The sequence below is a fragment of the Eschscholzia californica genome, unplaced genomic scaffold (genome assembly GCF_041429995.1).
Source record: "Eschscholzia californica isolate CP2 unplaced genomic scaffold, dmEscCali1.0.p SCAF_6, whole genome shotgun sequence".
Taxonomy (NCBI): domain Eukaryota; kingdom Viridiplantae; phylum Streptophyta; class Magnoliopsida; order Ranunculales; family Papaveraceae; genus Eschscholzia; species Eschscholzia californica.
The window spans coordinates 33,540,456-33,563,199 of NW_028238483.1; the positions used below are offsets into that span (position 1 = coordinate 33,540,456).

Here is a 22,744-nt window from a genome sequence, read left to right on the forward strand (position 1 = left end):
CCAAAAATCAGACAAAAGAATCTAGAGGAATAAGAAAATGGGGGAAGAAAATCCGAAGAAGAAGAAGAAGAAGAGGATTGGAAGGAGAAGAAAGAAGAAAACCCTAGAAAAAAAATTTGTATTTCTTGAGAGAGAAAGTGATTTTTAGTGGGTAAGGGTATATTGGGAACTAAAAAAATAAGAAAATGACCTGAATAGTAAATATCAAAATTATTTTAAACTTGACCTATTATTACCCATAATATTTTGACAACTTCAACTTAATAAGAAAACACTTATGGTGTGTTTAGATGGCGGAATCATGAATCCGTGGATTCATGAGTCCTTGGGATTCATGATTCCACGGATTCATGAATCCAAGTAATATTTTTTGGCTTGTTTGGCAACTAAGAATCCTATAATTTATTATTATTTGAGTATTTTTAAACGCCTTTAGAAAACAATGATTTTTGAAAAAAACAATGATTTTGAAAAAAAATAATCATTTTATAGAAGGAAATATTTTTTTGTTGATTTTAAGTTTGAAATTTAGGTTCATTAATCCAAAATCCTAGCAAATCCTAGGGGGTAGGGTGGGATTTTGGTCCAATACAAATTTTGGAATATGGAATCCTTAGGATTCAAGAGTCCTAGGATTCTTGGTAGCCAAACAGACCAAGGATTCATGATTCCTACCAAATTCTACTTTTGATAGGAATCCTACTTAAGAATCCTGCAACCAAACACATCATTAGGTGTTTTTAGTTATTATGATAATATTTTAAACCTCAATAACCATTTTCCCATATGTATATTCAGGCTCCCGAAAAGGCAGGAAACCAGCAACAAAGATTCAAAGGAAAAACTTCGTCAAAAAGAAAAAGGCAACAGAGAGATCAAAAAAAGACTGGTCAAGTCTTCTTTTTTTTTTTTAAAGACTGGTCAAGTCTTTTCATTCAAAACTGGTCCAACCCACTTCAAAGGTAACTGAAATGAAAAGACAGACATGTTGAGTCCTCTTATTCAAAACTGGTGCGACCCACTTCAATAGTAACTGAAATGAAAACACATACTTGTTGAGTCCTCTTATTTTTTTTTTTTTTTTTTATCCAAGCGAAACAAATTTCATTCATAAGTGATTAAATCACATTGTTACATGGATGATCATGATAATTTCTCTCCTCTGAATACTTCATGAGAGTTACATATCTTTAAATGCAAAGTGCCTCATGAAGAGAAAGAAATGGGACTAGACATCGACTCGATAAAATGACCCTAAAGGTCGAAAGATGAAAGGATCCAAAAGATCACGGATGAAAGGACCCTAAAGGTCAACAAAATAACATAAAAAAAACTAAAAGAACCACCGCCTCTGTCACCGGAAACCGCCTTCGTCACCGGAAAACCGCCGCCACCATAGAAAAACCGCTGACATTGCGAGAAGCCATTGTCTTGAGTAAAAAACCACCCTGTACCGAACCACAAACCACCATCTTCTCAAACCTTAAGGCATACCTCCACCATCACCATAAAACCACCACCACCACTGTTGAAACATCCCTTTACTTCACCACTTCACCACCATTCCACCATCTTCTCAAACCTTAAGGCATACCTCCACCATCACCATAAAACCACCACCACCACCACTGTTAACACATCCCTTTACTTCACCACTACACCGCCATTCCACCATCAGTCCATCACCATCGCTAAAACCCACCACGACCAGATCTCCTCATGTTGTTGAGAGATAATTTTAGGGTTCGGTATATAGAGGGAGAGAGAGGGGGAAAAGGGAGTGGGTTAGCCTTTTTGTTGAGAGAGAAGATGTGTCTGGAAGGAATGAAGGAAGATGAGCGAGGTTGAGTCCTCTTATTGAAAAACAAAAATGAGTGAAAAACCTAAAAATCTAGACCCTAATAAGAAAAAAACCCACTCAAAAATAATAATGTAAAAAAAACCCATTTTTTGAATATTTTTCAAAATGTTCACAATATATGTAATTATGTTGTTAACAAGACAACATATTTTTTTCATAATTCCATTTTTACCCTTATATGTTGACAACATATATCATTGTGTTGTTATAAAATGTTGACAATATCTATAATAAGTCCCGACTTATTATAAAATGTTGACGTCATATATAATATTCTTAACAACATATATAATGTATTAGTCAAAATATTATTTGTTCGTTAACGGATTTGTTAAATAAAAAGGATAATATGCATAACATTTTAATTTTTGTAAAGGACAAATAAATAAATAAATGCTTTAGTCTTTATATTTATGTCGAAGGTAAAACAAAAAATGCCGAAACCATTTATTTTTTCACAAGACAAATCGAAAAATGTTGTAGCCAAAATGTTTGTGTTAGTTTGTCTATGTAAAATGCAAAAGAAAAAAATGCGAAATATTTTGGCAAAACAATGTCTAAGCAAGAACGAATTTGTTCAAAAATTTACAAATTGTTGAGACAAACTAAGATTTGTTCAGAAATTTACAAAATTGTCGAGTGCAAACCAAAGATTGTTCAGAAATGTTCAAAATTGTTTTTGACGTTGATTTGGGCGGAAAATTTCATTTTGGAGGGTAAAATTGTATTTTTACCTACTGAGTTTTTTCCTCATTATTATTTAGTATTGGGCCTTATAATTACCGGCCCTATTCAAAACTGGTCCGACCCACTTCAATAGTAACTGAAATGGAAACCAGGAAACACAACATGACCAAGAAGATTTCTTTTTAAGGAAGTTTTAAAGCCACCTACTGTAAGTATAGTTGGCGCCTCTGGCACCTCTTTTGACTTAATAAAATTTTATTTGTCTGTATTTGCCTATTTGGTTATAGGCGATCCTAAATCAGCGGTCTCATACCAAATGTTGTTATAAATATGGCTCTAGATCCACTAAGTTCAACTCGAATGTTTTGAGTTGAAATGGATGGACTTAGACCAGATTTTGTTACAAAACTTGGCTTGAGGTTATCGAATTCAACACCAACGTTCTAGAGTTGAAATTAGAGTCAAATTCGGTGGACTGGAGCAAAATATTTGTAACAAAATTTGGTCGGAGTCCACAAATTTTAGTTGTATTCAATAGTTCTCGAACCCTCTAGAATCGGTGAATCTGAACCGATTTTGTATCCGATAGACTCGAGTCCACCGATCCTGGATTGATAAAAAGTGAGGGAGTTGCTGTCTTTTTTTTGAGAGGCCCCATTAACACTATTTGGAGGTGCCTTTTAAAATTTTCTTCTTTTTAGGTTAGAGTTGGAAGAAGATATGGTCATTGATTTTAGATCTGGGTTAATTTGGCCATCTGAATTTGGCCATCTGTATTTGTCCAGTGTCTAATTTGATTTTTTTAATCAAACTTAACAATCAATAATTCTTTTTCCATTTTGTCATTTTTTTCAAAAGTTTTTCCTCTTTGTCCCTTGTCTTTCTCACCCACCGGAAGAGCTCGCCAAAATAGGTTGTCGGCACGATCAATCTACCATTGACGACGACCTGCAACCAAAAGGAACATTCAATCTCTCTATTTTTCTTCTTCTTCTTCTTCTTCCTCTCACCACCACCATCATAACCATTGTCTCTATCTAAGTTTCTACTGAAGCTTTCTCTATCTGAATTTTTATCAAATTAATCTAAGTTCATCAGAAGCTTAGATCTAAAGCTTCCGCAAAAGAGAGAGAGGATAATGATTATGATGATGGTGGTGGTGGTGAGAAGAAAAAAGAAAAAGATTATTTTTAATTGAAGGGCGTCGATAATATCCGACTATTGCCTATAATCATTTCCGATAATTTTTTCTCGCGACTAAGGAGAAAGGATATGAATAAAAGAAAGAGTAAAGATAAAATAAATTATTAACTGTCAAGTTTGACTAACATAATCAGGAAAATTGGAAGCTGAACAATATCAAAATCAAAATTTTCAGTTAGTCACAATTTGGAGACAAAATAAAAACTAAGTCTTAAAAATTGATACTAGAAAAATTGGTAGAACAATTGAAAAAATAATAACCCAAAGTCATCTATTTCCCTCAGTGGTCCATGCTTAAACAATTAGTTTGGTAAATGTTGACCCGGAAAGCCAAACATACTGCAATGATAATTAGTAATAAAAATTCAACAATTTTATGCTATAGCCCTCCACTAATGATTCCTCCATTAACTTATGTAACACTATTGTAGATTACTCCTAACCTTCTGGAAGAAGGTTATATTTTAGCCGCCAACAAATTAAAGAGTCTGAAGTAAGTCCATCAAGGTTGTCTTGTTGATGAAACAAATTATATGATAATTAAGTTGTTGTATCAATATATTCTATTTGCAGGGTTGATCATTTAGAGACCATGTTCTTAATATGGTGCAATTAAGTCTGCAAAAACTGAGAAAATCGACGGATCCACACGGACCACACCTATCCCATCCACTTGGTTTTCAAATCGAAGTGATTTTTGTGTCGTTGTAAATTTCTAAAAACTGACTAGTTTGATTCAGTAAGTGAATGCATTTGTTAAGAACCGTGAAAAGCAAACCAAATAACCAATATAGTTCAACTATAATATAAATATTATATATGTGTTATAAGTTATATTATATATATATATATATATATATATATTTAAAGGTAGGTCAAGATTCTATTTAAGATTAAATGCTAAGTCTTAAGCTCTCTCATACCTAAGGTTGTGATTCTTGTGAACACTAAATTCCTTCTCCAATTTCCACAACCACACTTTGCACCAAGCACCACTTTCATCTTCTTCGTGGCTTTTCTCCTCTCGTGGCATTCGCTTTCAATATTTCATTAATTTGATTGTCTTCTAGTTAAAGTTTGTAAAGATAATAAAGTTGATTGTATAAAGAAAGTAGTTTGATGCGTTGCTTTTTATGGATAAGAAATTGTCGATACAACTAGTTCAGTATCTAAACCGCTCACTTGTGGCGTGGATGGTAACCGAACCATGAGCCGTTTGGTATGGTTTGAGAAATCTACTTATAAAATTACCTTGAATTGGTTAGTTGATGACTCCAGACCGAATCAACGAACATCCCCATGATGCATGACAGAAAAAGGTTTAACCGAATAATTTAAATAAAAAAAGAAAAAATGTGTTATCGAGCAAATAGTGTTATCGAGTAAAAATACAATTTTATTTATCAATTATCGAGTACCAAATAGGTGCAACGGCCTCTAAGTAACTTCAAAATTTCAAAGAAAATGAAGATTTTTCTCCAAGAAATTTCAAAGAAGCTACCCCAAAGCCACCACTCCTTTCCATGGACCTCCAGAGCAACTATATTAGCAGCATTTCAATGGAAAGGAGTTTATATCTATAGTTACTTGTTGCACAACAACCAAATCATGTAGGGACTAGTAGTTTGAGTGGTGAGAGCATCTCCAATCAAAGGCCAAAAGAAGATTTTAACTGTTTTATATGTGGAGACTTATATAACAGAATTTTTCTCTCCTACATGATATTTTTGAGATCTTCTATTCAGAAGACATCTCCGGTTCAACACACTAAAAATTTACTTATGTATTATTTTCTTTATGGATATTTTTCTTTTAAATTGAGTGGACAATTGAAGTCCTCAAATGAAATCTCAAATATCGAGAGCATCTTAAAGGCAACACTCAAACTCTAAACTTTAGAATTTTTCTTTACCCAAAAAAGGATATTTATAATTTTTCTTTTAAAACCATTTCTAATACAAAAGTAAGTTTGAATATTTACAATGATGTGACAACATTTATTATAGAGATTCTTAAGAGGACACTCAAAATTGAGAGTGTCCTCTTGAGGATCTCTAAATATCGCCTAAGCTATTCAATTAATGTTAGGGTTATTTCTCAAATAGCCCCCAACTTTGTGACCAGCTTCATGCCTAGCCCTATACTTTATAAAAAAAATACCCAAATGACCCCCTTTTTCAATTACCGTCATAAAAGCGTTAACCAGTCATCTTTTCTCTCTCCTCCATCTCATCACTTCTCTCTGCCACTTCATCTTCTCGCCACCTAATCGTCTTCACCGGCGAAGGTCGCCGGTTGCCAATTTTCTGACCGGCGACCTACAAACATAAAAAAATCTCTCTCCTCTCTCTCTCTCTCTAAATTTTTTTTAAGACCTACCCCTCTCTCTAGATCTGGTTCACCAGATCTAGAGAGAGGTGAGGTTTTTTTTAAAAAAAAAAGAGAGAGAGGAGAGAAAAATAAAATATTTTTTTTTATGTTTGAAGGTCGTCGGCCGGAAAATTAGCCGGTCGGCGACCTTCGTCGGCGAAGACGATGAGGTGGCGAGAAGATGAAGTGGCAGAGAGAGGTGATGAGATGGAGGAGAGAGAAAAGATGACTGGTTAACGGTGTTATAACGGTAATTGAAAAAGGGGGTCATCTGGATATTTTTGATAAAGTAGGGGGCTAGACAGGAAGCTGGTCACAAAGTTGGGGGCTATTTGGAAAATAACCCTTAATTTTATAGTCAAAAGATGCTTTAAAGATGTTTTCGAGTGTTGCACTGGAGAACCATTCTAATAAAACATCTCTAAATGACTAAGTAGGAAAGAGACAATCTAGAGATCGACTGTAAAAACTTCACACCTAAGATTATAAAGTTTTTCTTAAGTGTTCTATTAGAGATGATTTGAGTTTTTTCTTGAGACGTCTTAACGTGAAATGTTGCCGCAACATCTTAAGATCTAAATTGATTTTTGCATTGGAGAAATCTGTCTTGTACTGGATATGCTCTCGCCTATGTACCTCTCCGTTGGAGATACCAGGGTTCGACACTTACCATTTCTGGATGTAAAGACTACTAGAAATATTAATTGAATTTCAATTGGACTTAATCAGACTAATTCTTGTTTTAATTTCATTTATGAATTGGTAGTGACTGGTCACACATTTAAGTAGTTGTAGAACCACACAATTTTAATACATCCGATCTAATAAGAATATAGATGATTCAACTAAAACTCACTAGAAAAGGGAGAAGATCTTAAACCTAGTAGAAACTGAGAGGAGTGAAACCCTATAAGAAAACAAAGTAACATGGACATACTTTTATTTCTACTAATCCTCCAAAAGAAGGAAACGACTTTCTTGAGTGGGGTAATTGAAGTTGACCTCAAGTCAACCAATAAGGTTAATTATGTATCATCAATTAACCTCTAACATCCATTCATTATTCAAGAGGCTCACTGTTAATATTATGACTGTAAAGACATGATGAAACTCAAAAAGAAACGCGTAATTGCCTTATCTTTTGAATATTTTGTAATCTAGGTTTCCACTTTACCCACATTACAAGAATAGTTCAACATACATCATAATCTAGAACTAATTGACCTAAATGGGCTTCAAATAAACAAGTAACAAAAATTATATGTGAACTTATTTATGTATAGACAAGAGATACTTAAGGGGACAAATGTTTTGATCATAAACGAATATGCTGGCATAGCGATGTTTCAAGCAATTAACATAGTTTTGTTAGGATAAATCTAAAATGTTTTTAAAACGTGTTAATGGGCTTTCAAGTCGGAAGTTGCCAAAAACCATAAAAATTTCAGATGATTCTTTACGCATTTTTCATGAAGCTTTGAATTTTGAATTGAAATCAAACTCAACCCAAGTTGTTAGATTGTCATAATATTTTCTTTAACATTTTCCCCATATTTGTTAACTAAATTGTCAAGTATAGTATATACCTTAGATTCCTTGTAGATTCTCCTTCAATAAGGTTTACTCAAATATGAATATAAGATAAATACCTACCTACTTCTTAGTAATATGTTATATGGTTCAAATTCAAACTCGAACTAACTATTCAGATATTTTTAGAGGAAAAACATACCTCCCTTTAAGTTAATATGTTCCATCCAAAATGTTCATAAGACTTAGTCATACAAATGATAGACCATTCAAGTTTGTAGCCACATTATAGTAGAGATATTATAAGGACCATATGAATCCCCAATTTTTACCACAATCACAAACATTTAATCAATCTAATAAGAAAATTGGATCACTAAAATTAACCAAGTCAAGCAAGGACTCAAGGTACAAGAGAAAGAAAAGTCATGGAGGCACTAGTGAGTCTGACCCACAAAAACGCGTGATGTCACATCCATTTTCCCCAAATACCAAAAATTTTCCACAAATTCCAATTCTTCATGAATTCTTTGTATCATCATCTCCCCTGTTTTTCTTCTTCAAGAAAACCCATTATCTCTTCTATTACTTTATAAAAAGGAACTTCTTTGTTGAAACTCCTTCAAACCCCCACCAACTAACCAAACAAACAGAAACTTTACCTAATTAGTAATTATATGTTATTCAAATTAGTATAAACTATCTCTAATTAGATCAAATAATTAAGCAAAATGGCAGGGTTGGAGCTACCAGGATTCAGGTTTCATCCAACTGAAGAAGAACTTCTCGACTTCTATCTCAAAAGGGTAGTTCTTGGGGACAAACTCCATTACGACATTATCGGTTTTCTCAACATCTATCGACACGATCCGTGGGACTTGCCCGGTAAAACCCCATTTTCATATATTCATTTCAAGTTTCAAATTATGAATGAAGGAGGAAATTGTTTACTTATTAGTTTAAGTACATATGTTTTAATAACTTGCAGGTTTAGCTAAGATTGGGGAGAGAGAGTGGTACTTTTTTGTCCCTAGAGATACAAAACATGGTCATGGTGGTCGGCCTAATAGGACCACCGAAAACGGTTTCTGGAAGGCAACTGGTTCGGACCGTACCATTAGATGCTTGACCGATCCGAAGAAGATCTTGGGGCTTAGAAAAACACTTGTTTTTTACATGGGAAGAGCTCCTCGTGGAACTAAAACCGACTGGGTCATGAACGAGTACAGGATGCCACCAAACAGCACCTTACCCAAGGTAAGACGAGCCGATTCACTATTAGTATCAGGGGCGGAACTATGTGGAGACCAGGCTGGGCAGTTGCCCGGCCTGATCTCCACATATATAATAAAAACTACTATTGTTGATTAATGTTTACTTTAGCTCTGGTGGTAGATTCTCTAGGCTTCCAACCCAAAGGCACGGGTTCAAAACCCTTTAACCGCCTCACCTCCTCTTTTAAGTTTCATTTTAGTTTCAAACTAAGTAACCAATTGCTATAGGAAATCTTGTTTTTTGCTTGGATACACTCTTGGGTTTGTATTTTTTCTACTTAAAGTGCTATTGCATAATTATAACACGAGAACTTTATATTAATGATTAATTAAATTATGTGACTTTTTTGTTCTTTAAAATGTTGAATGATTAATAAAGATCTATCGATATTTTGGTACTCTAATGTTACGTTTATTTGTAAATTGTCTTGTATCTTGTAAGACCCTATGTATTTTATGTAGAAGCTTATTTTATAAAGTCTTTAGGCTTGCCCTCCTTGATATGAAATCCTGGTTCCGCCCCTGATTAGTATTATTATTATTATTATCTTGGAGATTTGAATCGACAACCTTGTATCAGAAAGTTTAAATTATAAAATCTAATGATTTTTACAAAATTATTATATAGGTGGACATAGTGCTGTGTAAGATATATAGAAAGGCGACGTCTTTAAAAGTGTTGGAAAAGAGGGCAGCAATGGAAGAAGAAGAAGATGAGGAAGAAATGAAATCAGCATCAGTTCACCAGCATGTATCTTCTCCGACAGTCGAAATCAACAATAGCATGACACCAGTCTCTAGTGATGAAGACAACTATATGACAAGTTCAGAAGATGTTAATATTTATATGATGAATACTCCCGGAGAAGAGGAAGACGAAGAACAAGAGACGGTTAAGGAAGAAGATAAGAAGGAAGTGGTGATACCCATGAATGATAAGAAGGAGATTGGTGGTGGTTGTTCAGTGATGACAAAACCACCATTAATAGAGAAAGTAGGAGGAGGAGGATTGGTGAATGACAAGTTTTTACCAGAACTTCAATTGCCTGGTAATAAAATCATGAACATGGATTGGGTAGTTCAGGATCCTAACTGGAATCTAAGCCCTTGGTTAGGCAACTGGACACCTACTTATGTTAACCTACTTTTAAACTAATTAATAACTAGTTAATTTGTCATTAAGAATAAAACAGGAGTTTTATCACCAAATCTTAGAAGATGTGGATATAATCTATCTATCTAAGATAGGATTTAGTCATAAGATTTTTAGGGGTTTTTTCGGGTCTTTTGTATGGAAAAAAAAATCAGGAAGCCTACTACATGTTGAGTACTGTTGGAAGTCTCAATTATGTAGTCATTCTAGTCTAAGATTCCACACATGTTGACCTGTCTAATTAAGATGGAAATTTGTTTAGCATTTCCTATCCACTCCCCGTTCTAGTTAATGGAATTTAATTGTAAAATTTAAAGTGTTTATGTATGAATGAAATATCAATAAACTTCATGAATATTACAATTTAATTTTGTGTTGCGAAAGTAGACAGCAACAATATTTTTACTGTCGCAATCAGGGGCGGAGGCAGGAATTTGTTCTAGGCAGGGCTGACTTAAATAAAATTTGCTTACTAATTTGTATGTTGAAGATATTAGTGCTTGTAAAAGATAAATACACTTTTGTTTATTCAATTACAATTGGTTCATACGTTTAAACTTTCTAAGCTAGTTGTCTGCAAAGAAGAAATGTACCGTCAAACAAGACTCTCCTTCTCGCTACAACGACTGAGAGAAAAGAGAGAAGTGAAAAAAGACTAAGAGAAAGGGAGAAACATGAAAAGAGGGAAGTGGAGAAAGATAGATGAAGTATATGAGGGATGAAATTATTCATACTTTTGTGTGAGACAAGATGATGAAGCACCAATACTGATTAGGATGAAATTCCTAATGACCTGCTCTATTATAGGAGTTGAAGATCCCCATATAAACAAGAGATATTTAGTCTCTAAAAACTAAAAACCATATCCATGTCTGAAAATTAATTTAGCCATCTTAGAAAACAGACTTCATAATTTTATATCAACGAAAGAAGTACAAGACTTACATTAACAGCTGACATAAATTACTACACACATAAGTTGATCTAATAACAACTAGATATGACACTCCTAATGCCCTTATTGATAAGACACATTTTTGGTACAAAATGTGATATTCTTATCTTATACTTGCATACAAGTACTTTATTCTAGTTACTAAGTACTCGTGCTTTTACTAACAAGAACTTATATAATCAATTACTCAGAGGAGATTGATGATGTATCATCGCTTCCTCTTGCACTAGGTTGTGGTGGCTTTGAAGAACATTGGCTCTGGCAATTACCATCTGCGCAGTAAGCATCAGTGTTGCCGCAAAAACCCCATCTGCTGCAGCAGAAACCATCTTGGCATTTAGAACCAGGCTCAGCTCTTGGCCCACACTGGTATACAGGTGCTGGATCATGAGGACATTGGCTCTGGCAAAACCAAGGGTCACAGTAACTAGGAGTGTTCCCACAAGTACCCCAATTGGAACAACATTCACCATCCGGACATAATGCACCTCCAAAGTCCTTTCCGCATCTAATCTGATCGTCTTGTACAATGGAAGCAGAACCTGATTCAATTGGTAATACACCGGAGGGACATTGACTCTGGCAATTATCATCGGCACAATAAGCATCGGTATAACCACAGAAGCCCCATTTGCTGCAGCACATACCATCTTGGCACTTAGCACCTGGCTTAGCTCTGGGTCCGCACTGGTATGGTGAAATTGGTTCGCCTGGACATTGGCTCTGGCAGTTGGGAGCTTCACAGTAAGCAGAGGTGTTACCGCAGTGACCCCACTTGCTGCAACATAGACCATCTCGGCATAGAGCACCACCAAAGTCTTGCCCGCATCTAATTTCTTCTTCTTGTTGTAGACTTGTAGGTCGACATTGGCTTTGGCAAGTGCTTCCACAGTAAGCATCAGTATAGCCACAAAATCCCCATTTGCTGCAACATTGACCTTCAGGACAGAGTTTTCCTGCAGCTTGAACACCACATTGGTATGGGTCATAAGGACATTGGCTCTGGCAATCAGCACCACAGTAGGCAGAGGTGTTACCGCAGTAACCCCATTTACTGCAACACAAACCCTCTTCACATAATTGACCTCCAAACTCTTTTCCACATCGATAACGTTGACCTAGAGCACCTCGAAATAGATAGGAAGAGGAGAACCAAAAACAGAACAAGACCAATAAGAGAGATAATGATAAAGACATCCTCATTTTCTTAGCTACTAACAAATACTTAGTAGATGATTGTTGATGATAAGAAGGGATTGATAGGCAAGTATTTATAGGCATTTTGTGAAGACACATGCACCTGCATGCATTTGTTATGAAATTTATATATTTGACACTCACACCTAGGAGTAATTAGTCTTGTTATAACGTACAGTGGCTATATTTTTGTTAGGGCTTATTGTAGGAAAATCTCCTTGAAAACGGACTTTCAAGAAAAGGATTATGCAAATCGGCTTAACTTTCGATTTCTAAAGAAATAATTGCCTAACGCTTGTCTATCTTATTGTTTCTAGTGTCCAAAAGACGTATAAAATATGCTAATAACTTCACAGGAAATTGGGTTGAAGACCCCAATATTAAAAAAAATTTAAGTAAAAAAGACAACTTATGATTTTCTTTGTTAAAAACTAAAAATTTTATTTTACTTTTATTAAAAACCAAATATTTATATTTTGTTAAGTAACCCAATATTTTTGCAAAGTTGTCCAAAATTATTGCAAGGTGTTGCAAAACTGCTGCAAAATGTCGCAAAGTTGTTACAAAGTTGCCGCCAAGTGTTGCAACGCTACTGCAAGGTGTTGCAGATTAAAAAAGTACCTAAAGAGTTGAAGACTAAAAATGATTGACAGAGCTTTTTCACCAAAACACAAGATTTATAGGAAATTTTAACAACACTTCTCATAATTTTATCATTATTGGGTTGGTTGAATCTTGACCGTTAATTCTTAAATATCAAATATAGGGATTATATGTTAGAGAGTCTACTCCACTCGGCTAAACCGAGTGGATTAGTCCATTGATTAGGAAAAGGTTTCCTACTATAATTAGGAATCCTAGTCCTAGTTTAATTAGGAATGTTGTAGTATTTAGTTTTTCTATTTCTATTTTCTATTTCTAAAACTTCTTCAATGTAAACCTATATAAAGAGATCAAACCATAATGTAATAATCATGTTATTGTGAATAAACAAAGGTTTTACCTAATCTCTCTCACGATCAACATCTTCTTCTTCTCGACTTCATCGAAGCTCTCTCACTCCATCTCTCGGTCTCACCCGAAGCTGCTACACAGTCCTCTCGGATTCAACCGAGTTTACTCTTTCTCTCGCTCTCGGTTTCACCCGAGAGCCATTATCATAGCTCTCGGGTTCAGCCGAGAGTTACTTCTCCTCCTCTCGGTTCACACCGAGAGCATCTCCTTCCCACTTCTCGGCTTCAACCGAGATATTGCTACATCACCCTCGGCTTCATCCGAGTCGATCATCAAGAGGTTAGTACCTCTTCACATGGTATAAGAGCCTAAAGAATTCAATTTTTTTTTTGAAAGATGACTACTGCCGAATCCTCGGAAATCTCTCAAGCTAATCCTAGCACCAATAGTGGGCCGTTTGATGTTCACCACTCGGATTCTCCTACTACTATTCTCATCACACCGCTTCTAACCGGTGACAATTACTCCTCATGGTCACGAGGAATGACTAAGGCCTTAAGGGCTAAAGCTAAACTTGGTTTCGTTGATGGAAGCATTGAAAAACCCACCGATCCAAAAGAATTAGAATTATGGGGACGATGTAACGATCTCGTCTCTAGTTGGCTCATCAATTCCGTTGATCCACCTCTTCGTGATTCAATCTTATATGATGAATCGGCTTTTGATATATGGCACAATCTATATGATCGCTTTCACCAAAGCAATGCTCCCAAAATATTCCAATTGAAGAGAGCTATTTCTTGTCTCAAACAAGATAATTTTGATGTTTCCACATACTTTACTAAACTCAAGGCTCTTCAAGATGAACTCAACTCTTTGCTAATTACCGAGCCTTGTACATGTGGTCATGGTAGATCCTTGATTGATCGAACAAATCAAGATAGAGCTATGGAATTTCTCCAAGGTCTTAATGACCGATTCTCGTCAATTAGGAGTCAAATCCTATTGATTGAACCCTTCCCATCAATCCTACGTATTCATTCCCTTATTAAACAAGAAGAGGTTCAACAAAATCTCATTACTCCTATGCATATCGACTCCAACAATGCTGCCCTTGCCGTTGGTAACAATGAATATAATCAAAACCGTTACAACGGTTCGGAGAGGCAACGCACAAAAAGACCTAGACCTTTTTGTGACAATTGCAAGATTCATGGTCATGACGTCACTTCTTGTTATAAGATACATGGTTATCCACCCAATTATGGCCAACGCAATCGAAATCGCACTCGAGAAGACCCTAGGGCCAACTCGGTTTTAGATCAAAGTATGGGGGTGCCTACAGCAACTTCTTTAACCAATGAACAATACCAAAACGTCCTTGCTCTATTGGAACGATCTCAACAGCCCACATCTACCAATTCTAAGGGCGCCAACAAGGATCCTCTTGTCAACTTAACGGGTACGTATTCTTCCTCTTATCATCCTCCTTGGGTCATTGATTCGGGAGCCGCTAAACATATTTGTTCAAATCTTTCTCGATTTTCTTCTTATTCTCTTGCACCTCCGGATTTCTATGTTCGATTACCGGATGGTTCCCGAATCAAGGTTGATCATATTGGTACAATTTATTTCTCAAATAAATTTTATTTACAAGATGTGCTTCATATTCCATCTTTTCAATTTAATCTCTTATCTATTTCTCAAATATCTAAATCACTTCGTTGTACCGTCCTATTTGACCACAATTTGTGTGTTTTTCAGGACCGATCAACGAGGACGGAGATTGGGCATGGTAGTCTTCATGATGATCTTTACTTCCTTCGCACGGAGCGTCCCATCCTTTCGGTTTCAAGTTTAGATAGTTCTAGTCAAGAGTCTTTTCTTTTATGGCACTCCCGTTTGGGACACCCATCTTTTAGTCGTTTTCAATTTTTTAATTCTAAACTTCCATGTTTAAATTTTAAGTTTTTATCGAATAAAGTACCGTGCGATGTTTGTCCACTTTCTAAACAAACTAGGCTACCCTTTCCACTTAGTACTTCTTCTTCTACTCATATATTTGAGTTAGTTCATGCCGATATATGGGGTCCTTTTCCGGTTCCCTCCACCTCCGGGTGTCGTTATTTTTTGACCCTTGTTGACGATTTTTCTCGTTGCACTTGGATATTTCTCATGAGTTCCAAATCGGACTCAAATACGTTAATTATGAATTTTTCTAATTACGTTAACACGCAATTCAATTGCAATATTAAGACAATTCGTTCGGATAACGGTTCCGAATTTATGAACAATTCTTTACAACATTGGTTTCTTGAAAAAGGAATTTCCCACCAACGTAGTTGTACCTATACACCTCAACAAAACGGAGTTGTTGAGCGCAAACACCGTCACATTCTTGAAGTGGCACGTTCTTTACGCCTTCAAGCTCATCTCCCGCTTTACTTTTGGGGAGAGTGCGTCCTAACCGCCGTCTATCTCATTAACAAGTTATCTACACCTATCCTTGATGGAAAATCACCTCATGAAGTCCTCATGGGTTCTCCTCCAAATCTTACACACTTACGTGTATTCGGTTGTCTTTGTTACGCCCGAATCCCTTTGGTCAACACCAAGATGGACGCTCGTTCCTCCGCCGGCATCTTCCTTGGTTATCCTAATGGACAAAAGGGTTATCGAATTTATGATATCTCCACACGACGTATATATACTTCTCGTGATGTGATTTTTTTTGAAAATCGTTTTCCGATGTCAACCGAACCGACGGATAAACCGTCTAGCTCGCGCCCGACACCTTTCATCTCCATCGACGACGACGACACATTCGAGTTTCCGGCAACCGATAAACCTCGATCAATATCACCGCCGGACAGCAGCAGATTCAACGATGAACCTGCTGTTGCTGTTCCGGCGAGTCTGAATTCGGGACAGGGGGTGCCTTCAGACACCCCCGATGACCCGCCTACAGGCCCTGTTCACACAGGACCATCTTCCCCATCAGGAGTGCCTTCAGCAGACCGTGATGGGGATCCAGTCTCTGGAGTGCCTCCAGAACAGTATACTCCACCGACGAGCAATGAATCCTCATTGCCGTATCCTTCTTCCGACACCGCTGTTGCCGATTCCGGCCGACCAGTCCGGTCCCGCCGACCACCTAGTCACCTTGATGATTACGTGTGTTCCAATACAAGCAATATTAAATATCCTCTTGAAAACTACTTTTCCATCAATTCGTTTTCAAATTCTCATCAACAATTTCTCTCTTCGGTTTTATCAACTACCGAACCAACCTCTTTCACTCAAGCAATGAAGTCACATCATTGGAAAGAGGCAATGGCCAAGGAAATCTCAGCCTTGGAAGAAAATAAAACCTGGACAATCACTGTTTTACCACCCGGTAAAAAGCCCATCGGTTGTAAATGGGTGTATAAAATTAAGTTCAAATCCGATGGTTCTATAGAACGATATAAAGCCCGCTTAGTAGCCAAAGGATACACCCAAATCGAGGGGTTGGATTATCATGACACTTTTGCTCCGGTTGCTAAATTAGTAACCGTTCGTGTCCTTCTTTCAATTGCCGCCATTAAAGGTTGGAATCTCCATCAATTGGATGTCAACAACGCCTTTCTTCAAGGCGACCTCGATGAAGAGGTTTACATGAAATTACCCCCCGGTTTTTCATCTCAGGGGGAGTCTAAGGTATGTCGTCTCCATAAATCCCTTTATGGTCTCAAACAAGCATCCCGGCAATGGTTTTCCAAGTTTTCCTCCGTTCTCATCGAACGAGGCTTTTCTCAGTCTAAAAGTGACTATTCTCTTTTCACTTTTCGATCTCACTCCACTCAAATTTATGTCCTTGTCTATGTTGACGACATAATTATTACAGGAAATAATGATCATGCTATTTCCCAGTTAAAAATATTCTTAAATAAAGCTTTTTCACTAAAAGATATGGGCCGTCTACAGTACTTCCTTGGTATCGAAGTATCTCGCTCATCACAAGGCATTTTTCTATGTCAAAGAAAATATGCGCTTGATATTTTGAAAGATTCTGGACTCACCGCTGCACGTCCTTCTGAGTTTCCAATGGAACAAAAACTCCGCCTCAGTCCCACTGACGGTACACCTTTACCAGATCCGTCAGTTTACCGCCGTCTCATAGGCAGATTACTTTACTTAACGGTTACACGGCCGGATATCACCTTTGCCGTAAACAACCTCAGTCAATTCATGCAAACACCTAGCCAAGTACACTTAGACGCAGCTCATCGCGTTCTACGATACTTGAAGGGTACTCTTGATAAAGGAGTCTTCTTATCCGCAGACAGCTCTCTCCATATTACAGGATACTGTGATTCGGATTGGGCTGGCTGTCCTTCAACCCGTAGATCTACTACTGGGTATTTCACAATGTTGGGATCCAGCCCCCTCTCCTGGAAATCAAAGAAGCAACCCACAGTTGCAAAATCTTCGGCAGAAGCAGAATATCGAGCTTTAGCCATCCTCACATGCGAATTACAATGGCTCAAGTATTTACTACTTGATTTTGGAATCAATCACTCTGACCCGATGACAGTTTACTGTGACAATCGGGCCGCTCTCCACATTGCTGATAACCCCGTCTTCCACGAACGTACAAAACACATTGAGATAGATTGCCACATCGTTCGTGAAAAGATTAAAGACAACGTCATTGCCACACGCTTCACCAGTACAGAAAATCAGTTAGCGGATATCTTCACAAAGCCACTTGGGGCAGAACCGTTCAAGAACATTATTGGCAAGTTAGGCGTTACTTCCATTCCCGCTCTAACTTGAGGGGGAGTGTTAGAGAGTCTACTCCACTCGGCTAAACCGAGTGGATTAGTCCATTGATTAGGAAAAGGTTTCCTACTATAATTAGGAATCCTAGTCCTAGTTTAATTAGGAATGTTGTAGTATTTAGTTTTTCTATTTCTATTTTCTATTTCTAAAACTTCTTCAATGTAAACCTATATAAAGAGATCAAACCATAATGTAATAATCATGTTATTGTGAATAAACAAAGGTTTTACCTAATCTCTCTCACGATCAACATCTTCTTCTTCTCGACTTCATCGAAGCTCTCTCACTCCATCTCTCGGTCTCACCCGAAGCTGCTACACAGTCCTCTCGGATTCAACCGAGTTTACTCTTTCTCTCGCTCTCGGTTTCACCCGAGAGCCATTATCATAGCTCTCGGGTTCAGCCGAGAGTTACTTCTCCTCCTCTCGGTTCACACCGAGAGCATCTCCTTCCCACTTCTCGGCTTCAACCGAGATATTGCTACATCACCCTCGGCTTCATCCGAGTCGATCATCAAGAGGTTAGTACCTCTTCACATTATAGACTAGTTTCACTTTTGTAACATGAGAAGTAGAGACAGTCATACTACTTTTTTCTTCTTCCCAGAGATAATCTATACAATGAAAGAGATAAAGATTTAAAGTGGTGATTAGTGCATTACCAATGCATATTTCATGCTCCAAAGTATCGAGGCACATCACATGCCATGTACTGTGTAGAGGCTCACCTGATCATGGTTTCGAGGTTATGTTAATAGGATAAGCTAATAAAACGTGCGAATAAAGAAAGCTTTCATTCCCTTACATCGAAGTGAACAAAGAGTTTTTGCCTAGTTTAAAATTAGAAAAGATGAGCACACTGTTGACGCAACGAGATAATTTCACGTCGATATTGGTGCCCTATTTTCCAAGAACTTTCACATTCCATTGTGTTGGTACTAAAAGTTCGCGGAAGCTATCAAACCTATCTTAGAAATTGATCCAATTATGAAAATTGATCGAAAAGCTAAGTCAAAAACTAAATATGTAAACATAATTAACGAGGTTCGGCTTAAAGCCTACGTCTCCGGACGAACAAGAAAACTTTATTGAAAGATAGATGAAGACGACTCACACAACAACACAATCATCAACAATTCAACACAAAGCTAGAGAGAGAGCAAGTGAGAGAGAAATTTTATTCATTGTTTTGAGCGGTGTTTAATTTCTCGGTCGGATCTAGTATAAAAGGTTGATTTCTATACGGTACCATCTTGGGGTTTCCCTTCGCCGGAATTTCCAGAGAGAGAGAGAATGAGCGATTTTTTTTTTTTTTCATGGTCGCCGACCGGAAAATTTTCCGGCCGGCGACCTAATCGGAGAAGAGAGAGAGAAGATGAGGTGGAGAGAGAGAGAGGTGAGGTGGAGGGAGGTGAGGTGGAGAGTTTTTTTATTTTGAATTATATTCCCCGTAAAATATGTTTCCCCGGAAACTTTTCAAAATTTTGCATATTCCCTTTAAAATTTCACACTCCGAAAACTATTTAGCTTTCCCCAAAGTGCTGGCCTAGTTTAATGGCATTCGAGACCACTAAATGGCAGCCTCTACCATACATATTTTTCTAATATTCACAACACTACTTTCATCAAAAATATATATATACATATATATTGACAAAACTACCATCCTGTATATACAGTTATTTGCTTTCTATAAGCAGTTTTCTGCTTTCAATGTTGGATGATGTTTTGTTGTCTGCGTTTGATCAATTTGCAGTTATGATGTGACTTTTCAGTTTGTGTAAACAAAATGTTGTATGAGTTGCATACACTTGGATGGTATTTTCATCAATTTGCAGTTATGATGTGACTTTTCAATTTGCAGTTACATCATTGTTCTAATATTAACAAAACTTCTTTATAGAATCCCATAACCAAAACAATCTGAAAACTCTAAAAAGTCGATTTTGAACAACAACTAAGGATATTTGATCATCCAAAACCCCAAATTATTTTATGATTTGATGAAAATATTGTGGAAAGTTTAGTTTGAAAAATCAAACTCATCTTTCTTTCTCTCAGTTGTCTTTGTGTTCTTCAAGCTCCTAGATTTGTTTTCTTAGGTTCGGAGGAATTTCTTTCTAACAACAGGGGCATTATCATCATTGCCAAATATGTTGAATCAAAAGTTGGGCTTGAAGAGCATTTTGAAACGTTATGTAATGCTTAAAAATACAAAATTGTAGCGTCTTTGTAGCTCATCTTTTCAGGAATTGTGGCTTCGGCCCAATTTTATTTTCCCCGACATAAAGCTTCAACACGCATTATAATTGCAATATCTTTTGCTTCAACCGTGTCTTCCTCAAATCCCCAAATTTCACTTCAATAATCCTCAAGATAATAATTGAGTGCTTTTAATTTCTCCAATGCAATATTAATACATATATTTTTAGTTTGATGTGTTCTACTTGTAAATATACCGCGGACAATATAATATGCTATATAACCATGCTAAGCAAGATTTCGAGATTCTTATCTTGTCGTATTATGTTTTCATCATGAACTACTTTTAAATGTCGTTGTCTCTACAAATTCATTTGCAGTTTCTCTTATTTGTGGATCTTGATATCGTATTGCCTTAATACTTTCAATTTAACTTTCTCATCGAGTTTGTAAATAGATTTACGTGGGATACTGTTAAAGTCTTGCAGTTTCTCCTTTACGTCTTGCCAAAGTTGTAGAGAAGATAAAATAATACATGTATATTTTGTACAACTCAAAAAAACAATTCCCTAAGGCACGAGTTCGTCATATCACAGAACACAAGATTATGACAACCACATGGAATGTGGAAAGTTCATGGGTTTATTTCAAACAATCTTTTTACATACCTTTATATTTTTCTCTCATGTTAGGACCATCATCAGATCCTTGTCCTATGACATTATCAAGATTTAAATAAAGATGATTCGATTCATTTTTAACAACACAAAAAAGATTTTGTCATATTGTAATATTCCACCTTTTTTTATCCAAGAAAAAATTCTTCAATTTTCACTAGAATTGTTGTAACAATCAACCATCTTATCGCTGATGACATTTGTTCCTTAGAGTTACATCAAGAGAGTAATCTTGTATAACCGAGAAGTATTTGGCATCTTGAATTCTTTTGGCTATCATATTTTTAGTCTCAGAAGTTAACATCAAAATCAATTCATTCTGAACTGTATAACCAAGATAATAGAATTTCCTCATTTTGAATAAGCTAGAGGTTTAACTTTAGGGTGCGGCTAAAAGCACCCGCCCAAACTGTTGTGGGCACCCGGCAAAGCTTAAATTGTGAGATGCCCCCAACTCCCAAGTACAATCCGGGTGCCTACAACACTTTGGGCGGGTGCATTTAGCCCCTCCCTTAACTTTAATACCATATCAATTCTGCAACCCATTCAATCATGTCTAAAAACGAGTAGAAGTCTGGATACCCAATTCTGACGACATGCGAGTTGGTTAGAGCTCATAGTCACCCAAAACTCGCATATGGGTCCAATCTAACCGTCCCGATAAAATGGTCGGGTTTGGGTTTCAAGTTGTACCCGACATTATGTCCGATATCGGCCATGTATTTGCCCTAAGATACCTGATAGCTAATCAGAATAAATATGTTACAAATTTGTATGTAGTTAATGAGAATAACAATATTATGAGACTTCCACCACTCTTTGGTATAGGACATCCCTCTTAAGACCATGAAGTCCTGAGATCAGGTCTCGATGGAAGTAATTTATTACCAAGATTTGTTCCATGTAATTTAGATACTAAATAAAGTAAATATTGTTGGGCACGACTAACGTAGATCGTAGTCAATTTCTCAAAAAAAAAAAAAATTATAAGTCAAAAGGGAGATATAGATTTCTTCACTTTTAATCAATTCTGGGTTTGTTCAACTAAAAAAATAATATTGGGTTTAAAGATAGGCTATTTTGACTCAAAATTAGTAAAAAATGGTCTACAAACAAATGTCATTAGAGTTTCAGTGTCTTACTGTAAAAAAGAAACACAACTTCTTTTACCTGTCTAGTGAATTGAGAGCGCCAAATTTAGATGACAAAGAATGCATTACATGATGTTTCATGATTTGGCCCAAGAACCGGATAGCCCCAAAGCAAAAAACCTGAAAGGGAATTCCGGCTACGGTTCTGCACACTAATTTTTGATAGATTATCTATCTGAAACCGTCTCGTAATCTTAAGGCATATAAAATTCTAGAACCTGACCGACAAAGCCCGATTAGAGAGTAAACCGCCAGTCACCTGCCCGACCCCATTCCCACACCTACATCACATGCACATTCACATGAGATTTAAACATAGGGATTATTTGACAACTATTAGAAAATTATTTGAAAATGACTCTTGAACCGCTAGTTAGTTAGTTCTTTCATTTTAATGCCTTAATTTTGGAATCAAATCTTTGGATCTGACTTGTTCTGATACAAAATTAGCTGTAAACCCATTCGTGCCATATCATTTGTAAAGGATTAATACATATTTTAATGCCTTAATTTGTTGTTTAATCAAACAATGACATGCGGGGGGACATAAAGAAACATCCCCTACTATTTCCTTTAGATCCAAATCACAACTACACAAGCACCTAATCTTATGTTGATAAAATAAGTGAGATATGAGATTCCTCATGTCTCCTATCTCTCCCTCTACTTATATAGAGGGAGATTAGGAGAGGGTTGAATTCAAATCA

General features: G+C 36.6%; 1 protein-coding gene across 1 annotated transcript; it reads left to right on the plus strand.

Annotated features, from left to right (window-relative positions):
• Positions 1–8,093: 8,093 nt before the first annotated feature.
• NAC036 (NAC domain containing protein 36) lies at positions 8,094–10,443 on the plus strand. The gene is made up of 3 exons (XM_086651103.1): positions 8,094–8,536; positions 8,640–8,908; positions 9,554–10,443. Exons 1-3 carry the CDS (start codon positions 8,383–8,385, stop codon positions 10,079–10,081), a joined length of 951 nt encoding a protein of 316 aa, XP_086507229.1. The 5' UTR covers positions 8,094–8,382; the 3' UTR covers positions 10,082–10,443.
• Positions 10,444–22,744: the final 12,301 nt, after the last annotated feature.

Bases quoted from the DNA above. Each gene is read 5' to 3' on its own strand.
- NAC036 (XM_086651103.1), top strand. From the start codon at position 8,383: ATGGCAGGGTTGGAGCTACCAGGATTCAGGTTTCATCCAACTGAAGAA. The intron at 8,537-8,639 runs GTAAAACCCCAT...AATAACTTGCAG, and splicing joins CGATCCGTGGGACTTGCCCG to GTTTAGCTAAGATTGGGGAG. The intron at 8,909-9,553 runs GTAAGACGAGCC...ATTATTATATAG, and splicing joins CAAACAGCACCTTACCCAAG to GTGGACATAGTGCTGTGTAA.